Source organism: Salvelinus alpinus, chromosome 10, assembly GCF_045679555.1.
Source record: "Salvelinus alpinus chromosome 10, SLU_Salpinus.1, whole genome shotgun sequence".
NCBI classification, from domain to species: domain Eukaryota; kingdom Metazoa; phylum Chordata; class Actinopteri; order Salmoniformes; family Salmonidae; genus Salvelinus; species Salvelinus alpinus.
This window is the reverse complement of record NC_092095.1, coordinates 80,272,602-80,294,663: the sequence shown is the minus strand read 5'-3', so window position 1 is coordinate 80,294,663 and position 22,062 is coordinate 80,272,602. Positions and strand designations below refer to the sequence as shown.

Genomic DNA, 22,062 nt, shown 5'->3' with positions numbered 1-22,062 from the left:
CAGGGTTAGGGTCAGGGTCAGGGTTAGGGTTAGGGTCAGGGTTAGGGTCAGGGTCAGGGTTAGGGTCAGGGTTAGGGTCAGGGTTAGGGTTAGGGTCAGGGTTAGGGTCAGGGTTAGGGTCTGGGTTAGGGTCAGGGTCAGGGTTAGGGTCAGGGTTAGGGTCAGGGTTAGGGTCAGGGTCAGGGTTAGGGTTAGGGTCAGGGTTAGGGTCAGGGTCAGGGTCAGGGTCAGGGTTAGGGTCAGGGTCAGGGTCAGGGTTAGGGTCAGGGTTAGGGTCAGGGTCAGGGTTAGGGTCAGGGTTAGGGTCTGGGTTAGGGTCAGGGTTAGGGTCAGGGTTAGGGTCAGGGTTAGGGTCTGGGTTAGGGTCTAGGGTCAGGGTTAGGGTCAGGGTCAGGGTCAGGGTCAGGGTTAGGGTCAGGGTTAGGGTCAGGGTCAGGGTCAGGGTTAGGGTCAGGGTTAGGGTCAGGGTGACGGGTCAGGGTTAGGGTCAGGGTCAGGGTTAGGGTCAGGGTCAGGGTCAGGGTCAGGGTCAGGGTTAGGGTCAGGGTTACGGTCAGGGTCAGGGTTAGGGTCAGGGTCAGGGTCAGGGTCAGGGTTAGGGTCAGGGTCAGGGTCAGGGTTAGGGTCAGGGTCAGGGTTAGGGTCAGGGTCAGGGTCAGGGTCAGGGTTAGGGTTAGGGTCAGGGTTAGGGTCTGGGTTAGGGTCAGGGTCAGGGTCAGGGTTAGGGTCAGGGTCAGGGTCAGGGTTAGGGTCAGGGTTAGGGTCTGGGTTAGGGTCAGGGTCAGGGTCAGGGTTAGGGTTAGGGTCAGGGTTAGGGTTAGGGTCAGGGTTAGGGTTAGGGTCAGGGTTAGGGTTAGGGTCAGGGTTAGGGTCAGGGTCAGGGTCAGGGTTAGGGTCAGGGTTAGGGTTAGGGTCAGGGTTAGGGTCAGGGTTAGGGTTAGGGTCAGGGTTAGGGTTAGGGTCAGGGTTAGGGTCAGGGTCAGGGTCAGGGTCAGGGTTAGGGTCAGGGTCAGTCTCACCACCCAGAGAGGTCGTGATCCGTGGTCGTTCTTCAGCGACATCTGAAGCCGGTAGTCTTTAGCCCCGTACTCGTCCAGCTTGATGGCCAACTCATCCACTGTTTTACCGGCCGCTGCAGGGATGGCCTCCTGGGACTCACTGCCCATCGCCTCCTCCTCATCCTCCTCTTCATCATACACACGTTTCTTAGAAGACTTCCTCTCTGGAGGAAGACAGACAGACAGAGACAGGAGGGAGGAAGAGAGAGACAGAGACAGGAGGGAGGAAGAGAGAGACAGAGACAGGAGGGAGAAAGAGAGACAGAGACAGGAGGGAGAAAGAGAGAGACAGGCGGGAGGAAGAGAGACAGACAGGAGGGTCGAAGAGAGACAGACAGGAGGGAGGAAGAGAGACAGACAGGAGGGAGGAAGAGAAACAGACAGGAGGGAGGAAGAGAGAGAGACAGGAGGGAGGAAGAGAGAGAGACAGGAGGGAGGAAGAGAGACAGACAGGAGGAAGGAAGAGAGAGACAGGAGGGAGGAAGAGAGAGAGACAGGAGGGAGGAAGAGAGACAGACAGGAGGGGTGTAATTAAGGAGAAATTGGGCCGTGAGTATTACAACAGGGATACTCAGTGAGACATATCCATCACCAAAGAGAAAGACAGTCGATAGAAGATGACATTGTTCTGAAATCAGCTCTCACTGTAGTGTAAAAATGCGTTTTAAATCACAGCGATTGCTACTCTCAGAGAGTGCTTTTGTCAGACACAGACAGTGACAGCCTGTAAACGAGATGTTGAATTTCATTGAATTCTAACTCAGGCAGAAATTAGTATTTGGATCAGTTTTCTCTCTCAACCTATACAAGTCAGAATGTTGAATGAAATTATATTTTAATTTACTTTACCAGTTGTCTGTGTGGACGGCCTTTTGGTGGTAGGAACGTGAGACAACACATCCACAGGAAAGTAGAATTACAACAACTTTTCAAAGTACTGGTTTACCTTTATTAACTTAATTATTATTATTAATTAATTAATTATTTTTTAACCTTTATTTAACTAGGCAAGTCAGTTAAGAACAAATTCTTATTATTTACAATATTTACAATGACGTGCTTACATGGTTCTGTGCATGTGTCAAGGACGTCACGCTACTTGCTTAGCAAGTACCATTTCCTCCTGATTGGACACATAGCTGGCGCGAATTTGGACGTCTCTGCCTTGTTAACTAGCAACACCTGACCAGCCTCCTGAAGCATCAGTTGGGGCCATGTAAAACACTTCCTGCTGAGGAGGACGTTTGACTCTACGCTAGCGGGGACACTTCCTGCTGAGGAGTACGTTTGACTCTACGCTGGCGGGGATACTTCCTGCTGAGGAGTACGTTTGACTCTACGCTAGCGGGGACACTTCCTGCTGAGGAGTATGTTTGACACTACGCTAGCGGGGATACTTCCTGCTGAGGAGGACGTTTGACTCTACGCTAGCGGGGATACTTCCTGCTGAGGAGTACGTTTGACTCTACGCTGGCGGGGATACTTCCTGCTGAGGAGTACGTTTGACTCTACGCTAGCGGGGATACTTCCTGCTGAGGAGTACGTTTGACACTACGCTAGCGTGGACACTTCCTGCTGAAGAGTACGTTTGACACTACGCTAGCGGGGATACTTCCTGCTGAGGAGTACGTTTGACACTACGCTAGCGGGGATACTTCCTGCTGAGGAGGACGTTTGACACTACGCTAGGGGGATACTTCCTGCTGAGGAGGACGTTTGACACTACGCTAGCGGGGATACTTCCTGCTGAGGAGTACGTTTGACACTACGCTAGCGGGGACACTTCCTGCTGAGGAGGACGTTTGACACTACGCTAGCGGGGATACTTCCTGCTGAGGAGTACGTTTGACACTACGCTAGCGGGGACACTTCCTGCTGAGGAAGACGTTTGACACTACGCTAGCGGGGATACTTCCTGCTGAGGAGTACATTTGACACTACGCTAGCGGGGACACTTCCTGCTGAGGAGGACGTTTGACTCTACGCTAGCGGGGATACTTCCTGCTGAGGAGTACGTTTGACACTACGCTAGCGGGGACACTTCCTGCTGAGGAGGACGTTTGACACTACGCTAGCGGGGATACTTCCTGCTGAGGAGTACGTTTGACACTACGCTGGCGGGGATACTTCCTGCTGAGGAGTACGTTTGACACTACGCTGGCGGGGATACTTCCTGCTGAGGAGTACGTTTGACACTAGGCTAGCGGGGACACTTCCTGCTGAGGAGTACGTTTGACTCTACGCTGGCGGGGATACTTCCTGCTGAGGAGTACGTTTGACACTAGGCTAGCGGGGACACTTCCTGCTGAGGAGTACGTTTGACTCTACGCTGGCGGGGATACTTCCTGCTGAGGAGTATGTTTGACACTACGCTGGCGGGGATACTTCCTGCTGAGGAGGACGTTTGACACTACTACTACGCTGGCGGGGATACTTCCTGCTGAGGAGGACGTTTGACACTTCGCTAGGGGGGATACTTCCTGCTGAGGAGTACGCTTGACACTACGCTGGCGGGGATACTTCCTGCTGAGGAGTACGTTTGACACTACGCTGGCGGGGATACTTCCTGCTGAGGAGTACGTTTGACACTACGCTAGCGGGGATACTTCCTGCTGAGGAGTACGTTTGACACTACGCTGGCGGGGATACTTCCTGCTGAGGAGTACGTTTGACTCTACGCTAGCGGGGATACTTCCTGCTGAGGAGTACGTTTGACACTACGCTGGCGGGGATACTTCCTGCTGAGGAGGACGTTTGACTCTACGCTGGCGGGGATACTTCCTGCTGAGGAGTACGTTTGACACTACGCTGGCGGGGATACTTCCTGCTGAGGAGTACGTTTGACACTACGCTGGCGGGGATACTTCCTGCTGAGGAGGACGTTTGACACTACGCTAGGGGGGATACTTCCTGCTGAGGAGGACGTTTGACACTACGCTAGGGGGGACACTTCCTGCTGAGGAGGACGTTTGACACTACGCTAGCGGGGATACTTCCTGCTGAGGAGTACGTTTGACTCTACGCTGGCGGGGATACTTCCTGCTGAGGAGGACGTTTGACACTACGCTAGCGGGGATACTTCCTGCTGAGGAGTACGTTTGACACTACGCTGGCGGGGATACTTCCTGCTGAGGAGTACGTTTGACTCTACGCTGGCGGGGATACTTCCTGCTGAGGAGGACGTTTGACACTACGCTAGCGGGGATACTTCCTGCTGAGGAGTACGTTTGACTCTACGCTGGCGGGGATACTTCCTGCTGAGGAGGACGTTTGACACTACGCTAGCGGGGATACTTCCTGCTGAGGAGTACGTTTGACACTACGCTGGCGGGGATACTTCCTGCTGAGGAGTACGTTTGACACTACGCTAGCGGGGACACTTCCTGCTGAGGAGTACGTTTGACTCTACGCTGGCGGGGATACTTCCTGCTGAGGAGTATGTTTGACACTACGCTGGCGGGGATACTTCCTGCTGAGGAGTACGTTTGACACTACGCTAGGGGGGATACTTCCTGCTGAGGAGTACGTTTGACACTACGCTAGGGGGGATACTTCCTGCTGAGGAGTACGTTTGACTCTACGCTGGCGGGGATACTTCCTGCTGAGGAGGACGTTTGACACTTCGCTAGGGGGGATACTTCCTGCTGAGGAGTACGTTTGACACTACGCTAGCGGGGACACTTCCTGCTGAGGAGGACGTTTGACACTACGCTAGCGGGGATACTTCCTGCTGAGGAGTACGTTTGACTCTACGCTAGCGGGGACACTTCCTGCTGAGGAGTACGTTTGACACTACGCTAGCGGGGACACTTCCTGCTGAGGAGTACGTTTGACACTACGCTAGCGGGGACACTTCCTGCTGAGGAGTACGTTTGACTCTACGCTGGCGGGGACACTTCCTGCTGAGGAGGACGTTTGACACTACGCTAGCGGGGACACTTCCTGCTGAGGAGGACGTTCCTCATGTTTCAGGTGACAGACATTTGAATATTCTACCAGCACTTTGAAAATTTGATTTAATTCTACTTTCCTGTGGATATATATTGTCTCACATTCCTACCTGTAAAATAAACAAAACACTGCATAGACAAACGGCAAAGTACATTCAGATGTAATTTTATTCAACATTATGTCTTTGTAGAGGTCGTTAGTGATCCAAACGCTCATGTCTGCCCAACTTCGGGTCTCCAGACTAAAGCAGTCTGCAGCATCTTGAAGTTAGTTTGTTTTTCTAGCTACTATACTACTACTATACCACAGGTACTTGCTAGCTACCATACTACTACTATACCACAGGTACTTGCTAGCTACTATACTACTACTATACCACAGGTACTTGCTAGCTACTATACTACTACTATACCACAGGTACTTGCTAGCTACTATACTACTACTATACCACAGGTACTTGCTAGCTACTATACCACAGGTACTTGCTAGCTACTATACTACTACTATACCACAGATACTTGCTAGCTACTATACCACAGGTACTTGCTAGCTACTATACTACTACTATACCACAGGTACTTGCTAGCTACTATACCACAGGTACTTGCTAGCTACTATACTCCTACTATACCACAGGTACTTGCTAGCTACTATACCACAGGTACTTGCTAGCTACTATACTACTACTATACCACAGGTACTTGCTAGCTACTATACTACTGCTATACTATGCTATAGGTACCAGCTAGCTACTACTATACTACTACTACAGGTATTAGCTAGGTACAATGGTTCGGTACTGTTACACAGAATGCATGTCTGTCTCCCATGCCTCAGCATCATGCTATAACTGCCATCACAACACCGACTGAACCGCAACATGAGTTGGAGTAACATTTCCATTTCCGGAACATCTAGATACTCACCCCGATCTCCCCTATCTTTCTTCCCCATGATAGTAGCTTGTTCCCGAAAACAACTTGCTTCGTCAAACCATGATAAACGAAGGTGAGTAACACTAAAAAAAGCAAATGCGATGCGAACAACTCAGTTTCCTCCTTGTGTGGAAATGATCATGTGACCTGAGAATTCCGCTTGTTGATTGGATGTCGATATTGTTTACTTCCGGTGGTAGAGGTCAGATTAGATTTTCGGGTTTAGGTGTCGTTTTTTTCGTTCTCGTCGAGGTGTTTATTGTTGTAAAAATAGCTTATTAATAATTGGTAACCATGTCAGACGATGATTTAATCGGACCTGCTTTACCCCCGTCGTTCAGAAAAAGCAGCAATGATGATTCTGATGACGAGGAAGGATGTGAGTAAAGTTAGTGGTTTAATTCCGCATGATTTTTGGCCATGACTAGTGTCATCAGATACTATGCTGTCATATTCACGGCTTAGTTATCTTTCTGATTTATACTGTATTGTTAAATCGAAAAAGCTATTGTCTGTTTTTGGTATTTTCCTACCTAAGATGTTCTACAATAGTTGCAGGTCCTGCGCTGCCTCCCGGATACAAACCGGAGTTGCTCTCCAGCTCGGAGGATGACTTTGGCCAAGAGGAGGAGGTGATCAAGAGACGAAACAAGACGAGCAGCAGACACGGCCACGGTAGCGGGACGACCAGGGATGGACCCACCTCAGAGTAACACATTTAGACTTCTACGTTTCAAACAAACATCAAACACGTTTATTTCCTCATTGTTTTTGAAGGATAGCGCATGTAAAATGCCTGAACTGGACTGTCTGCATCATTCTGTAGAAAACAGCACAGAGAAGAAGAGGCGGTGAGTCGAAGGCTTGCGGATGATGATGATGATGATGATGGTTTCTTCGGACCAGCTCTTCCTCCTGGGTTCTCAAAGCCACAGGCTTCACCAGAGAGGTAACCAAGACAACACAACTAGATATCCCTGCTTTAAACAGACATATTAAATGATATGTCAGCTAGTTCTCTCTGCTTTAAACAGACATATTAAATGATATGTCAGCTAGTTCTCTCTGCTTTAAACAGACATATTAAATGATATGTCAGTCATGCATGTATTTTTAAATAACTTGTGTCTAAATGTATTTATTGGTTTGTGTCGTGATGAGTTGATTGTCTTTTTCTACCTCCCCTAGGCCAGCTGTATTGGGCCCAGCCTTACCCCCAGGATTTCACAGACCGGCGTCTGATGAGGATGAAGATGACGATGATGGTGAGGATGATTTCCCTCGGCCAGCCCTGCCACCGGGCTACACAGCAGAACCCTCCAGTAGTGATGAAGAGGAGGAGGATGAAGAGGTGATCGGGCCCATGCCGGCTCAAGGTGCCACCCGGGACTCCGTGGCTCTGGACATCGAACGCAGAGCTCAGAAGATGAAGGACAGACTGACAGGAGCAGATGTGAGAACCTCACCGCCTCTTATTCTACGTCTAGACTCTTATTCTACGTCTAGACTCTTATTCTACATCTAGAGTCTTATTCTACATCTAGACTCTTATCTAGACTCTTATTCTACATCTAGACTCTTATTCTACATCTAGAGTCTTATTCTACATCTTAGACTCTTATTCTACGTCTAGACTCTTATTCTACATCTAGACTCTTATTCTACATCTAGACTCTTATTCTACATCCAGACTTTTATTCTACATCTAGACTCTTAATTAGACTCTTATCTAGACTCTTATTCTACATCCAGACTCATGTTTTACTTGTGGATAACTGACCAGTAATTCGTTAATCTTTATGATGCTTGACTCTGCCACCAGGTGGTTCCCTTAGGTTCCCTTCCCTTAACATGCTAATTGGGTGGTTCCCTTAGGAACATGCTAATTGGGTGGTTCCCTTAGGAACATGCTAATTGGGTGGTTCCCGTAGGAACATGCTAATTGGGTGGTTCCCTTAGGAACAATTGGGTGGTTCCCTTAGGAACATGCTAATTGGGTGGTTCCCTTAGGAACATGCTAATTGGGTGGTTCCCTTAGGAACATGCTAATTGGGTGGTTCTCATACATTGTGTTCAGTCATGCGAACCGTTTTTTTCTTTAAACGGTGTAATTTTAATTCCTCTTATTTCAAATAATTTCCCCATGTTTGCTCCTACTGAACAGATCCCAGGTCAGATGGTAGAATGAGTTGACAGCCTCCTACTGAACAGATCCCAGGTCAGATGGTAGAATGAGTTGACAGCCTCCTACTGAACAGATCCCAGGTCAGATGGTAGAATGAGTTGACAGCCTCCTACTGAACAGATCCCAGGTCAGATGGTAGAATGAGTTGACAGCCTCCTACTGAACAGACCCCAGGTCAGATGGTAGAATGAGTTGACAGCCTCCTACTGAACAGATCCCAGGTCAGATGGTAGAATGAGTTGACAGCCTCCTACTGAACAGATCCCAGGTCAGATGGTAGAATGAGTTGACAGCCTCCTACTGAACAGATCCCAGGTCAGATGGTAGAATGAGTTGACAGCCTCCTACTGAACAGATCCCAGGTCAGATGGTAGAATGAGTTGACAGCCTCCTACTGAACAGATCCCAGGTCAGATGGTAGAATGAGTTGACAGCCTCCTACTGAACAGATCCCAGGTCAGATGGTAGAATGAGTTGACAGCCTCCTACTGAACAGATCCCAGGTCAGATGGTAGAATGAGTTGACAGCCTCCTACTGAACAGATCCCAGGTCAGATGGTAGAATGAGTTGACAGCCTCCTACTGAACAGATCCCAGGTCAGATGGTAGAATGAGTTGACAGCCTCCTACTGAACAGATCCCAGGTCAGATGGTAGAATGAGTTGACAGCCTCCTACTGAACAGATCCCAGGTCAGATGGTAGAATGAGTTGACAGCCTCCTACTGAACAGATCCCAGGTCAGATGGTAGAAGGAGTTGACAGCCTCCTACTGAACAGATCCCAGGTCAGATGGTAGAAGGAGTTGACAGCCTTCTACTGAACAGATCCCAGGTCAGATGGTAGAATGAGTTGACAGCCTCCTACTGAACAGATCCCAGGTCAGATGGTAGAATGAGTTGACAGCCTCCTACTGAACAGATCCCAGGTCAGATGGTAGAATGAGTTGACAGCCTCCTACTGAACAGATCCCAGGTCAGATGGTAGAATGAGTTGACAGCCTCCTACTGAACAGATCCCAGGTCAGATGGTAGAATGAGTTGACAGCCTCCTACTGAACAGATCCCAGGGCAGATGGTAGAATGAGTTGACAGCCTCCTACTGAACAGATCCCAGGTCAGATGGTAGAAGGAGTTGACAGCCTCCTACTGAACAGATCCCAGGTCAGAAGGTAGAATGAGTTGACAGCCTCCTACTGAACAGATCCCAGGTCAGATGGTAGAATGAGTTGACAGCCTCCTACTGAACAGATCCCAGGTCAGATGGTAGAATGAGTTGACAGCCTCCTACTGAACAGATCCCAGGTCAGATGGTAGAATGAGTTGACAGCCTCCTACTGAACAGATCCCAGGTCAGATGGTAGAATGAGTTGACAGCCTCCTACTGAACAGATCCCAGGTCAGATGGTAGAATGAGTTGACAGCCTCCTACTGAACAGATCCCAGGTCAGATGGTAGAATGAGTTGACAGCCTCCTACTGAACAGATCCCAGGTCAGATGGTAGAATGAGTTGACAGCCTCCTACTGAACAGATCCCAGGTCAGATGGTAGAATGAGTTGACAGCCTCCTACTGAACAGATCCCAGGTCAGATGGTAGAATGAGTTGACAGCCTCCTACTGAACAGATCCCAGGTCAGATGGTAGAATGAGTTGACAGCCTCCTACTGAACAGATCCCAGGTCAGATGGTAGAAGGAGTTGACAGCCTCCTACAGAACAGACCCCAGGTCAGATGGTAGAATGAGTTGACAGCCTCCTACAGAACAGATCCCAGGTCAGATGGTAGAATGAGTTGACAGCCTCCTACTGAACAGATCCCAGGTCAGATGGTAGAAGGAGTTGACAGCCTCCTACTGAACAGATCCCAGGTCAGATGGTAGAATGAGTTGACAGCCTCCTACTGAACAGATCCCAGGTCAGATGGTAGAATGAGTTGACAGCCTCCTACTGAACAGATCCCAGGTCAGATGGTAGAATGAGTTGACAGCCTCCTACTGAACAGATCCCAGGTCAGATGGTAGAAGGAGTTGACAGCCTCCTACTGAACAGATCCCAGGTCAGATGGTAGAATGAGTTGACAGCCTCCTACTGAACAGATCCCAGGTCAGATGGTGGAATGAGTTGACAGCCTCCTACTGAACAGACCCCAGGTCAGATGGTAGAATGAGTTGACAGCCTCCTACAGAACAGATCCCAGGTCAGATGGTAGAATGAGTTGACAGCCTCCTACTGAACAGATCCCAGGTCAGATGGTAGAATGAGTTGACAGCCTCCTACTGAACAGATCCCAGGTCAGATGGTAGAATGAGTTGACAGCCTCCTACTGAACAGATCCCAGGTCAGATGGTAGAATGAGTTGACAGCCTCCTACTGAACAGATCCCAGGTCAGATGGTAGAAGGAGTTGACAGCCTCCTACAGAACAGACCCCAGGTCAGATGGTAGAATGAGTTGACAGCCTCCTACAGAACAGATCCCAGGTCAGATGGTAGAATGAGTTGACAGCCTCCTACTGAACAGATCCCAGGTCAGATGGTAGAAGGAGTTGACAGCCTCCTGCAGAACAGATCCCAGGTCAGATGGTAGAATGAGTTGACAGCCTCCTACAGAACAGATCCCAGGTCAGATGGTAGAAGGAGTTGACAGCCTCGTCTATGATGGTTGGTTGACAGAACAGACCCCAGGTCAGATGGTAGAAGGAGTTGACAGCCTCGTCTGTGATGGTTGGTTGACAGAACAGACCCCAGGTCAGATGGTAGAAGGAGTTGACAGCCTCGTCTGTGATGGTTGGTTGACAGAACAGACCCCAGGTCAGATGGTAGAAGGAGTTGACAGCCTCGTCTGTGATGGTTGGTTGACAGAACAGACCCCAGGTCAGATGGTAGAAGGAGTTGACAGCCTCGTCTGTGATGGTTGGTTGACAGAACAGACCCCAGGTCAGATGGTAGAAGGAGTTGACAGCCTCGTCTGTGATGGTTGGTTGACAGAACAGACCCCAGGTCAGATGGTAGGAGTTGACAGCCTGGTCTGTGATGGTTGGTTGACAGAACAGACCCCAGGTCAGATGGTAGAAGGAGTTGACAGCCTCGTCTGTGATGGTTGGTTGACAGAACAGACCCCAGGTCAGATGGTAGAAGGAGTTGACAGCCTGGTCTGTGATGGTTGGTTGACAGAACAGACCCCAGGTCAGATGGTAGAAGGAGTTGACAGCCTGGTCTGTGATGGTTGGTTGACAGAACAGACCCCAGGTCAGATGGTAGAAGGAGTTGACAGCCTGGTCTGTGATGGTTGGTTGACAGAACAGACCCCAGGTCAGATGGTAGAAGGAGTTGACAGCCTGGTCTGTGATGGTTGGTTGACAGAACAGACCCCAGGTCAGATGGTAGAAGGAGTTGACAGCCTGGTCTGTGATGGTTGGTTGACAGAACAGACCCCAGGTCAGATGGTAGAAGGAGTTGACAGCCTGGTCTGTGATGGTTGGTTGACAGAACAGACCCCAGGTCAGATGGTAGAAGGAGTTGACAGCCTGGTCTGTGATGGTTGGTTGACAGAACAGACCCCAGGTCAGATGGTAGAAGGAGTTGACAGCCTGGTCTGTGATGGTTGGTTGACAGAACAGACCCCAGGTCAGATGGTAGAAGGAGTTGACAGCCTGGTCTGTGATGGTTGGTTGACAGAACAGACCCCAGGTCAGATGGTAGAAGGAGTTGACAGCCTGGTCTGTGATGGTTGGTTGACAGAACAGACCCCAGGTCAGATGGTAGAAGGAGTTGACAGCCTGGTCTGTGATGGTTGGTTGACAGAACAGACCCCAGGTCAGATGGTAGAAGGAGTTGACAGCCTGGTCTGTGATGGTTGGTTGACAGAACAGACCCCAGGTCAGATGGTAGAAGGAGTTGACAGCCTCGTCTGTGATGGTTGGTTGACAGAACAGACCCCAGGTCAGATGGTAGAATGAGTTGACAGCCTGGTCTGTGATTGGTTGACAGAACAGACCCCAGGTCAGATGGTAGAAGGAGTTGACAGCCTGGTCTGTGATTGGTTGACAGAATGGTCCGGAGGACGTGGCGCGAGAGACGTGGATGACAGAGCTTCCTCCAACGCTGCAGCACATCGGGCTGGGGGCCAGAACCTTCAAGAAGAGGGCTGGACCGGAGAGCAAGGACCGGTCCCTCTGGACCGACACCCCTGCTGACCGAGAACGCAAGCTCAGGGTAGGAGACACTGGTTCTGAACAGTCGACATATTTCTGTTGGGGTTTCACGCTGCTGTACTGACTATATAATTCTCCCTGTCTGTCTCTCTCTGTCTGTCTCTCTCTGTCTGTCTGTCTGTCTGTCTGTCTGTCTGTCTGTCTGTCTGTCTGTCTGTCTGTCTGTCTGTCTGTCTGTCTGTCTCTCTCTTCCTCTCTCTCTCTCTCTCTCTCTCTCTCTCTCTCTCTCTCTCTCGCTGTCTCTCTCTCTCTCTCTCTCTCTCTCTCTCTCTCTCTCTCTCTCTCTCTCTCTCTCTCGCTGTCTCTCTCTCTCTCTCTCTCTCTCTGTCTCTCTCTCTCTCTCGCTGTCTCTCTCTCTCTCTCAATTCAATTCAATTCAATTCAATTGACTTTATTGACATGGCAAGTTATTATTACTTACATTGTCAAAGTATACATATCGAAAAATTTAAATAAAATATATATGTATATACAGTGGGGAGAACAAGTATTTGATACACTGCCGATTTTGCAGGTTTTCCTACTTACAAAGCATGTAGAGGTCTGTAATTTTTATCATAGGTACACTTCAACTATGAGAGACGGAATCTAAAACAAAAATCCAGAAAATCACATTGTATGATTTTTAAGTAATTAATTTGCATTTTATTGCATGACATAAGTATTTGATACATCAGAAAAGCAGAACTTAATATTTGGTACAGAAACCTTTGTTTGCAATTACAGAGATCATACGTTTCCTGTAGTTCTTGACTAGGTTTGCACACACTGCAGCAGGGATTTTGGCCCACTCCTCCCTACAGATCTTCTCCAGATCCTTCAGGTTTCGGGGCTGTCGCTGGGCAATACGGACGTTCAGCTCCCTCCAAAGATTTTCTATTGGGTTCAGGTCTGGAGACTGGCTAGGCCACTCCAGGACCTTGAGATGCTTCTTACGGAGCCACTCCTTAGTTGCCATGGCTGTGTGCTTCGTGTCGTTGTCATGCTGGAAGACCCAGCCACGAGCCATCTTCAATGCTCTTACTGAGGGAAGGAGGTTGTTGGCCAAGATCTCGCGATACATGGCCCCATCCATCCTCCCCTCAATACGGTGCAGTCGTCCTGTCCCCTTTGCAGAAAAGCATCCCCAAAGAATGATGTTTCCACCTCCATGCTTCACGGTTGGGATGGTGTTCTTGGGGTTGTACTCATACTTCTTCTTCCTCCAAACACGGCGAGTGGAGTTAGACCAAAAAGCTCTATTTTTGTCTCATCAGACCACATGACCTTCTCCCATTCCTCCTCTGGATCATCCAGATGGTCATTGGCAAACTTCAGACAGGCCTGGACATGCACTGGCTTAAGCAGGGGGACCTTGCGTGCGCTGCAGGATTTTAATCCATGACGGCGTAGTGTGTTACTAATGGTTTTCTTTGAGACTGTGGTCCCAGCTCTCTTCAGGTCATTGACCAGGTCCTGCCGTGTAGTTCTGGGCTGATCCCTCACCTTCCTCATGATCATTGATGCCCCACGAGGTGAAATCTTGCATGGAGCCCCAGACCGAGGGTGATTGACCGTCATCTTGAACTTCTTCCATTTTCTAATAATTGCGCCAACAGTTGTTTCCTTCTCACCAAGCTGCTTGCCTATTGTCCTGTAGCCCATCCCAGCCTTGTGCAGGTCTACAATTTTATCCCTGATGTCCTTACACAGCTCTCTGGTCTTGGCTATTGTGGAGAGGTTGGAATCTGTTTGATTGAGTGTGTGGACAGGTGTCTTTTATACAGGTAACGAGTTCAAACAGGTGCAGTTAATACAGGTAATGAGTGGAGAACAGGAGGGCTTCTTAAAGAAAAACTAACAGGTCTGTGAGAGCCGGAATTCTTACTGGTTGGTAGGTGATCAAATACTTATGTCATGCAATAAAATGCAAATTAATTATTTAAAAATCATACAATGTGATTTTCTGGATTTTTGTTTTAGATTCCGTCTCTCACAGTTGAAGTGTACCTATGATAAAAATGACAGACCTCTACATGCTTTGTAAGTAGGAAAACCTGCAAAATCGGCAGTGTATCAAATACTTGTTCTCCCCACTGTATATACACAAAATATATATATATTTATATATAAATAAATGGTGGGACTAACAGTAATAATAATAGTAGTAGTGGACATGGGATTACCATTAATAACAGCTACAACAACAATATTAATCAGAACAACAATACATTAAAGCAACAGTAGTAGACCAGTGTCAACATGACTGAGAAGACACATGACCTGGTACGAAAGACAAAACAAAACTAAGCTAAATGGGAAATATTATCAACATTTCTTTGCATTTTTCACTGGCTGTCCCTCAGGCTGTGGCAGGAGGACACATATTTGGCTGCCAAAACTGCACATTTTGGCTTTTCACCCAACAAATATTTGAATTTTTCTTCATCTTTTATAGTTTCAAATTCTTTGTATTGAATTATAATTTTGGGAAAGAAATATGCTCTTAGGTCTGAGTATTTGTCACAGTGTAGTAGGAAATGCACTTCTGTCTCTACCTCTCCCCTGGAGCAGAGTGAGCACAGCCTGTCCTCTCTGGGCAGCCAGGTTTGTCTGTGATGACCGGTCTCTATAGCCAGACTGTGCTCACTGAGTCTGTACCTAGTCAATGTTTTCCTCAGTTTTCTATCAGTCACAGTGGTCAGATAGTCTGCCACCATGTACTACTGTCTGTTTAGAGCCAAATAGCATTGAAGTTTACTTTGATTTTTTGTGGTGTCTTTCCAATAGGTTATATATTTTTCTTTTTGTTTTGTGATGATTTGGTTGGGCCAGATTTTCTGAGGGCTGTCCCGAGGCTCTATGGGGTTGGTTTGGGTTGGTGAACTGAGCCTCAGAACCAGCTGGCTGAGGGGACTCTTCTCTGGTTTCATCTCTTGACATCTCTCTCTGTCTCTCTCTCTCTCTCGCTGTCTCTCTCTCTGTCTCAACAGGAACGACTGGAGGGAAAGGAGAGTGAGGAAACAGAACCGGTCCCTCAACTGTCTCACAAAGACTTACAGATGGCTGAGAAAGTGTCCAAATACAACGTAAGTAGAAACACCACCATGTCCTGTACCAGATCTCACAAAATACAACGTAAGTAGAGACTCTTTTTCTGCTCAACGCAACAACTACTGACCGGTACCAGTATGAAGATCTCACTATGTCTACTGACCGGTACCAGTATGTAGATCTCACTATGTCTACTGACCGGTACCAGTATGTAGATCTCACTATGTCTACTGACCGGTACCAGTATGTAGATCTCACTATGTCTACTGACCGGTACCAGTATGTAGATCTCACTATGTCTACTGACCGGTACCAGTATGTAGATCTCACTATGGTATTTACAACTAGGAGACTAGACCGAGATGTCTACTGACCTGGAGACTAGATGTCTACTGACCCGGAGACTAGACCAAGATGTCTACTGACCCGGAGACTAGACCAAGATGTCTACTGACCCGGAGACTAGACCAAGATGTCTACTGACCCGGAGACTAGACCAAGATGTCTACTGACCCGAAGACTAGATGTCTACTGACCCGGAGACTAGACCGAGATGTCTACTGACCCGGAGACTAGATGTCTAATGACCCGGAGACTAGACCAAGATATCTACTGACCCGGAGACTAGACCGAGATGTCTACTGACCTGGAGACTAGACCAAGATGTCTACTGACCCGAAGACTAGATGTCTACTGACCCGGAGACTAGACCAAGATATCTACTGACCCGGAGACTAGATGTCTACTGACCCGGAGACTAGACCAAGATATCTACTGACCCGGAGACTAGATGTCTACTGACCCGGAGACTAGATGTCTACTGACCTGGAGACTAGACCGAGATGTCTACTGACCCGAAGACTAGATGTCTACTGACCCGGAGACTAGACCAAGATATCTACTGACCCGGAGACTAGATGTCTACTGACCCGGAGACTAGACCGAGATGTCTACTGACCCGGAGACTAGATGTCTACTGACCCGGAGACTAGACCGAGATATCTACTGACCCGGAGACTAGATGTCTACTGACCTGGAGACTAGACCGAGATGTCTACTGACCTGGAGACTAGACCAAGATGTCTACTGACCCGGAGACTAGACCGAGATGTCTACTGACCTGGAGATTAGATGTCTACTGACCTGGAGACTAGATGTCTACTGACCCGGAGACTAGACCGAGATGTCTACTGACCCGGAGACTAGACCGAGATGTCTACTGACCCGGAGACTAGATGTCTACTGACCTGGAGACTAGACCAAGATGTCTACTGACCTGGAGACTAGACCGAGATGTCTACTGACCCGGATACTAGACAAATATGTCTACTGACCCGGAGACTAGACCGAGATGTCTACTGACCTGGAGACTAGACCGAGATGTCTACTGACCCGGAGACTAGATGTCTACTGACCCGGAGACTAGACCAAGATATCTACTGACCCGGAGACTAGACCGAGATGTCTACTGACCCGGAGACTAGATGTCTACTGACCCGGAGACTAGACCGAGATGTCTACTGACCTGGAGACTAGATGTCTACTGACCCGGAGACTAGACCGAGATGTCTACTGACCTGGAGACTAGACCGAGATGTCTACTGACCCGGAGACTAGATGTCTACTGACCTGGAGACTAGACCGAGATGTCTACTGACCTGGAGACTAGACCGAGATGTCTACTGACCCGGAGACTAGACCGAGATGTCTACTGACCCGAAGACTAGATGTCTACTGACCCGGAGACTAGATGTCTACTGACCTGGAGACTAGACCGAGATGTCTACTGACCCGGAGACTAGACCGAGATGTCTACTGACCTGGAGACTAGACCAAGATGTCTACTGACCCGGAGACTAGATGTCTACTGACCTGGAGACTAGACCGAGATGTCTACTGACCTGGAGACTAGACCGAGATGTCTACTGACCCGGAGACTAGACCGAGATGTCTACTGACCCGGAGACTAGACCGAGATGTCTACTGACCTGGAGACTAGACCAAGATGTCTACTGACCCGGAGACTAGATGTCTACTGACCCGGAGACTAGACCGAGATGTCTACTGACCCGGAGACTAGATGTCTACTGACCCGGAGACTAGACCGAGATGTCTACTGACCCGGAGACTAGACCGAGATGTCTACTGACCCGAAGACTAGATGTCTACTGACCCGGAGACTAGACCGAGATGTCTACTGACCCGGAGACTAGACCGAGATGTCTACTGACCTGGAGACTAGACCAAGATGTCTACTGACCCGGAGACTAGATGTCTACTGACCTGGAGACTAGACCGAGATGTCTACTGACCCGGAGACTAGACCGAGATGTCTACTGACCCGGAGACTAGACCGAGATGTCTACTGACCTGGAGACTAGACCAAGATGTCTACTGACCCGGAGACTAGATGTCTACTGACCCGGAGACTAGACCGAGATGTCTACTGACCCGGAGACTAGACCGAGATGTCTACTGACCTGGAGACTAGACCAAGATGTCTACTGACCCGGAGACTAGATGTCTACTGACCTGGAGACTAGACCAAGATATCTACTGACCCGGAGACTAGATGTCTACTGACCTGGAGACTAGACCGAGATGTCTACTGACCCGGAGACTAGACCGAGATGTCTACTGACCTGGAGACTAGACCAAGATGTCTACTGACCCGGAGACTAGATGTCTACTGACCTGGAGACTAGACCAAGATGTCTACTGACCCGGAGACTAGATGTCTACTGACCTGGAGACTAGATGTCTACTGACCCGGAGACTAGACCGAGATGTCTACTGACCTGGAGACTAGACCGAGATGTCTACTGACCCGGAGACTAGATGTCTACTGACCCGGAGACTAGACCAAGATATCTACTGACCTGGAGACTAGACCAAGATGTCTACTGACCCGGAGACTAGATGTCTACTGACCTGGAGACTAGACCGAGATGTCTACTGACCCGGAGACTAGACCGAGATGTCTACTGACCTGGAGACTAGACCAAGATGTCTACTGACCCGGAGACTAGATGTCTACTGACCTGGAGACTAGACCAAGATGTCTACTGACCCGGAGACTAGATGTCTACTGACCTGGAGACTAGATGTCTACTGACCCGGAGACTAGACCGAGATGTCTACTGACCTGGAGACTAGACCGAGATGTCTACTGACCCGGAGACTAGATGTCTACTGACCCGGAGACTAGACCAAGATATCTACTGACCTGGAGACTAGACCAAGATGTCTACTGACCCGGAGACTAGATGTCTACTGACCCGGAGACTAGATGTCTACTGACCCGGAGACTAGATGTCTACTGACCCGGAGACTAGACCAAGATATCTACTGACCTGGAGACTAGACCGAGATGTCTACTGACCCGGAGACTAGACCGAGATGTCTACTGACCTGGAGACTAGACCAAGATGTCTACTGACCCGGAGACTAGATGTCTACTGACCTGGAGACTAGATGTCTACTGACCTGGAGACTAGACCAAGATGTCTACTGACCTGGAGACTAGACCGAGATGTCTACTGACCTGGAGACTAGACCGAGATGTCTACTGACCCGGAGACTAGATGTCTACTGACCCGGAGACTAGACCAAGATATCTACTGACCTGGAGACTAGACCGAGATGTCTACTGACCCGGAGACTAGACCAAGATGTCTACTGACCCGGAGACTAGACCGAGATGTCTACTGACCCGGAGACTAGATGTCTACTGACCCGAAGACTAGACCGAGATGTCTACTGACCCGAAGACTAGATGTCTACTGACCCGGAGACTAGACCAAGATATCTACTGACCCGGAGACTAGATGTCTACTGACCTGGAGACTAGACCGAGATGTCTACTGACCCGGAGACTAGATGTCTACTGACCCGGAGACTAGACCGAGATGTCTACTGACCCGGAGACTAGACCGAGATGTCTACTGACCCGGAGACTAGACCGAGATGTCTACTGACCCGGAGACTAGATGTCTACTGACCTGGAGACTAGACCAAGATGTCTACTGACCTGGAGACTAGACCGAGATGTCTACTGACCTGGAGACTAGACCAATATGTCTACTGACCTGGAGACTAGACCGAGATGTCTACTGACCCGGAGACTAGATGTCTACTGACCTGGAGACTAGACCAAGATGTCTACTGACCCAGAGACTAGACCGAGATGTCTACTGACCCGGAGACTAGACCAAGATGTCTACTGACCTGGAGACTAGACCGAGATGTCTACTGACCCGGAGACTAGATGTCTACTGACCTGGAGACTAGACCGAGATGTCTACTGACCCGGAGACTAGACCAAGATGTCTACTGACCTGGAGACTAGACCGAGATGTCTACTGACCTGGAGACTAGACCAATATGTCTACTGACCTGGAGACTAGACCGAGATGTCTACTGACCCGGAGACTAGATGTCTACTGACCTGGAGACTAGACCAAGATGTCTACTGACCCAGAGACTAGACCGAGATGTCTACTGACCCGGAGACTAGACCAAGATGTCTACTGACCTGGAGACTAGACCGAGATGTCTACTGACCCGGAGACTAGATGTCTACTGACCTGGAGACTAGACCGAGATATCTACTGACCTGGAGACTAGACCGAGATGTCTACTGACCCGGAGACTAGATGTCTACTGACCCGGAGACTAGACCAAGATATCTACTGACCCGGAGACTAGACCGAGATGTCTACTGACCCGGAGACTAGACCGAGATGTCTACTGACCCGGAGACTAGACCGAGATGTCTACTGACCCGGAGACTAGATGTCTACTGACCTGGAGACTAGATGTCTACTGACCCGGAGACTAGACCGAGATGTCTACTGACCCGGAGACTAGACCAAGATGTCTACTGACCCGGAGACTAGATGTCTACTGACCCGGAGACTAGACCAAGATGTCTACTGACCCGGAGACTAGACCGAGATGTCTACTGACCCGGAGACTAGATGTCTACTGACCCGGAGACTAGACCGAGATGTCAACTGACCCGGAGACTAGACCGAGATGTCTACTGACCCGGAGACTAGACCAAGACGTCTACTGACCTGGAGACTAGACCGAGATGTCTACTGACCCGGAGACAAGACCGAGATTGTCTACTGACCTGGAGACTAGACCGAGATGTCTACTGACCATTAGTTGTCAAAATGACTTTTGTCTTTCTCTCTCCTCTCTGTTAGGAAACCAAGCGTGGCGAGTCTCTGATCAGTCTCCACGAGAAGCAGATGAAGAAGAGGAAGCTGGACGAGGGAGCCACGCCGGTGGAGAGACGAGCGTTTGACCGGGACCAGGACTTGCAGGTCAACAAGTTTGATGAGGCTCAGAAACAACGTCTGCTGAAGAAGTCCCAGGAGCTCAACACACGCTTCGGACACAGCAAGGAGAAAATGTTCCTCTGAGACAATCCACACAGGATTGGGCATTTCTGGTCACCTGACCCAGTCAATTATGATGGGAACGTTCCAGGTTGACTTTTTATTGCAGTCCAATTGCTCAGATGATCAGAACACATTGTACTGAATATGATCTGAGCTGAACAGAGGTAGTTCAGGTATAACTTGTATGTATTTTGATAAAAGTGTGAATATCAGTTTGATAGTTAAATTTTAGTAGTCACTCTTATCCAGAGCGACTTACAGTAGTGAGTGCATATATGTTCTTACTTATTACTTCTCTGTGCTGGTTTCCCCGTGGGAATTGAACCCACAACCCTGGCGTTGAAAGCTCCAATGCTCTACCAACTGAGCCACACGGGACCTCCCTCATCCTTTTAGTTTTTAAAGGTCCGATGCGCAGCTGTTTTTTAAAATCTTAATAGCGAATCATTTCTGGGGAACAGTTAAGTACATTACTGTGATTTGTTTTCAATTCAAACGCAAAAAAAAAAATATATATCAAAAATAGGGTCTTAGCAAAGAGTCATTTTTCAAGCAAGTATTTTGCTAGGACTATCTGGGAGTGGTCTGAGTGGGGAGAGGAAAACGATCTGTTATTGGCAGAGAAGTTTGGAACTCTCTTTCTTATTGGTCTACTAACTGGTCAAAACTCCACCCCCCACCAAAACAGGCAGACATTTCAGGAAGTCTTTAACAAACAGCTCTTACACTAAAAGGGCATTATCATATTTTGTCACAATTTCACAGTGTAATTCCAACCTCCATATTGGTAGAACTATATAAAACACCAGAAATCATGTTTTTGACTGGACTGGGCCTATTGTTTGAGGAGCAAGCACAATAACAAAACTTATATCATGGCAACTGGTTTGTTAATTATTAACAGGAACTGGAAGCTAATTATCCATCATTTATGACATTCCTGGGAGTGTGTAAACGTACATTTTTTTTATTACCATATCATTGTTGTATGTTCTCTATAGTTATGTACTTGAAACTTTATCAATTGACCCGATTCAGCACATTTGGGCAGACTCGATACAACATTTTGAACAGTCATGCAATGTTTCATTGGATCAGTCTAAAACTTTGCACATACACTGCTTCCATCTAGTGGCCAAAATCTAAATTGTGCCTAGACTCCTGAGTCATAATGGCTTTTCTCTTGCATTTCAAAGACGGAACAAAACCAAAAAAAAATTAAAAAGCATTTCCCCCCCCCTTTGTATTATCTTTAACCTGATCTAATGTGTTATATTCT

General features: G+C 48.5%; 2 protein-coding genes and 1 non-coding gene across 3 annotated transcripts in view; 1 reads left to right on the top strand and 2 right to left on the bottom strand.

Moving 5' to 3' along the window:
- ercc3 (excision repair cross-complementation group 3) overlaps positions 1-6,088 on the bottom strand; it is a 64,465-nt gene extending 58,377 nt beyond the window's left edge. The window contains exons 1-2 of the mRNA XM_071330947.1: positions 5,936-6,088; positions 1,020-1,222 (exon numbers count right to left, since the gene is read on the bottom strand). Coding sequence (XP_071187048.1) covers positions 1,020-1,222; positions 5,936-5,963 — 231 coding nt within the window. The 5' untranslated portion in view covers positions 5,964-6,088. The remainder of the gene's footprint in view (positions 1-1,019; positions 1,223-5,935) is intronic.
- On the top strand, positions 6,054-22,039 carry gpalpp1 (GPALPP motifs containing 1). Its single transcript, XM_071330948.1, has 7 exons — positions 6,054-6,323; positions 6,497-6,653; positions 6,771-6,893; positions 7,133-7,397; positions 12,176-12,340; positions 15,312-15,407; positions 20,586-22,039. The coding sequence occupies exons 1-7, from the start codon at positions 6,239-6,241 to the stop codon at positions 20,802-20,804; spliced, it is 1,110 nt and encodes a 369-aa protein (XP_071187049.1). The 5' UTR covers positions 6,054-6,238; the 3' UTR covers positions 20,805-22,039.
- Positions 21,090-21,161, bottom strand: trnae-uuc (transfer RNA glutamic acid (anticodon UUC)). Its single transcript has one exon. It is a non-coding gene; the product is annotated as a tRNA-Glu (tRNA).
- Positions 22,040-22,062: the final 23 nt, after the last annotated feature.

Bases quoted from the DNA above. Each gene is read 5' to 3' on its own strand.
- gpalpp1 (XM_071330948.1), top strand. From the start codon at position 6,239: ATGTCAGACGATGATTTAATCGGACCTGCTTTACCCCCGTCGTTCAGA. The intron at 6,324-6,496 runs GTGAGTAAAGTT...GTTCTACAATAG, and splicing joins TTCTGATGACGAGGAAGGAT to TTGCAGGTCCTGCGCTGCCT. The intron at 7,398-12,175 runs GTGAGAACCTCA...ATTGGTTGACAG, and splicing joins ACAGACTGACAGGAGCAGAT to AATGGTCCGGAGGACGTGGC.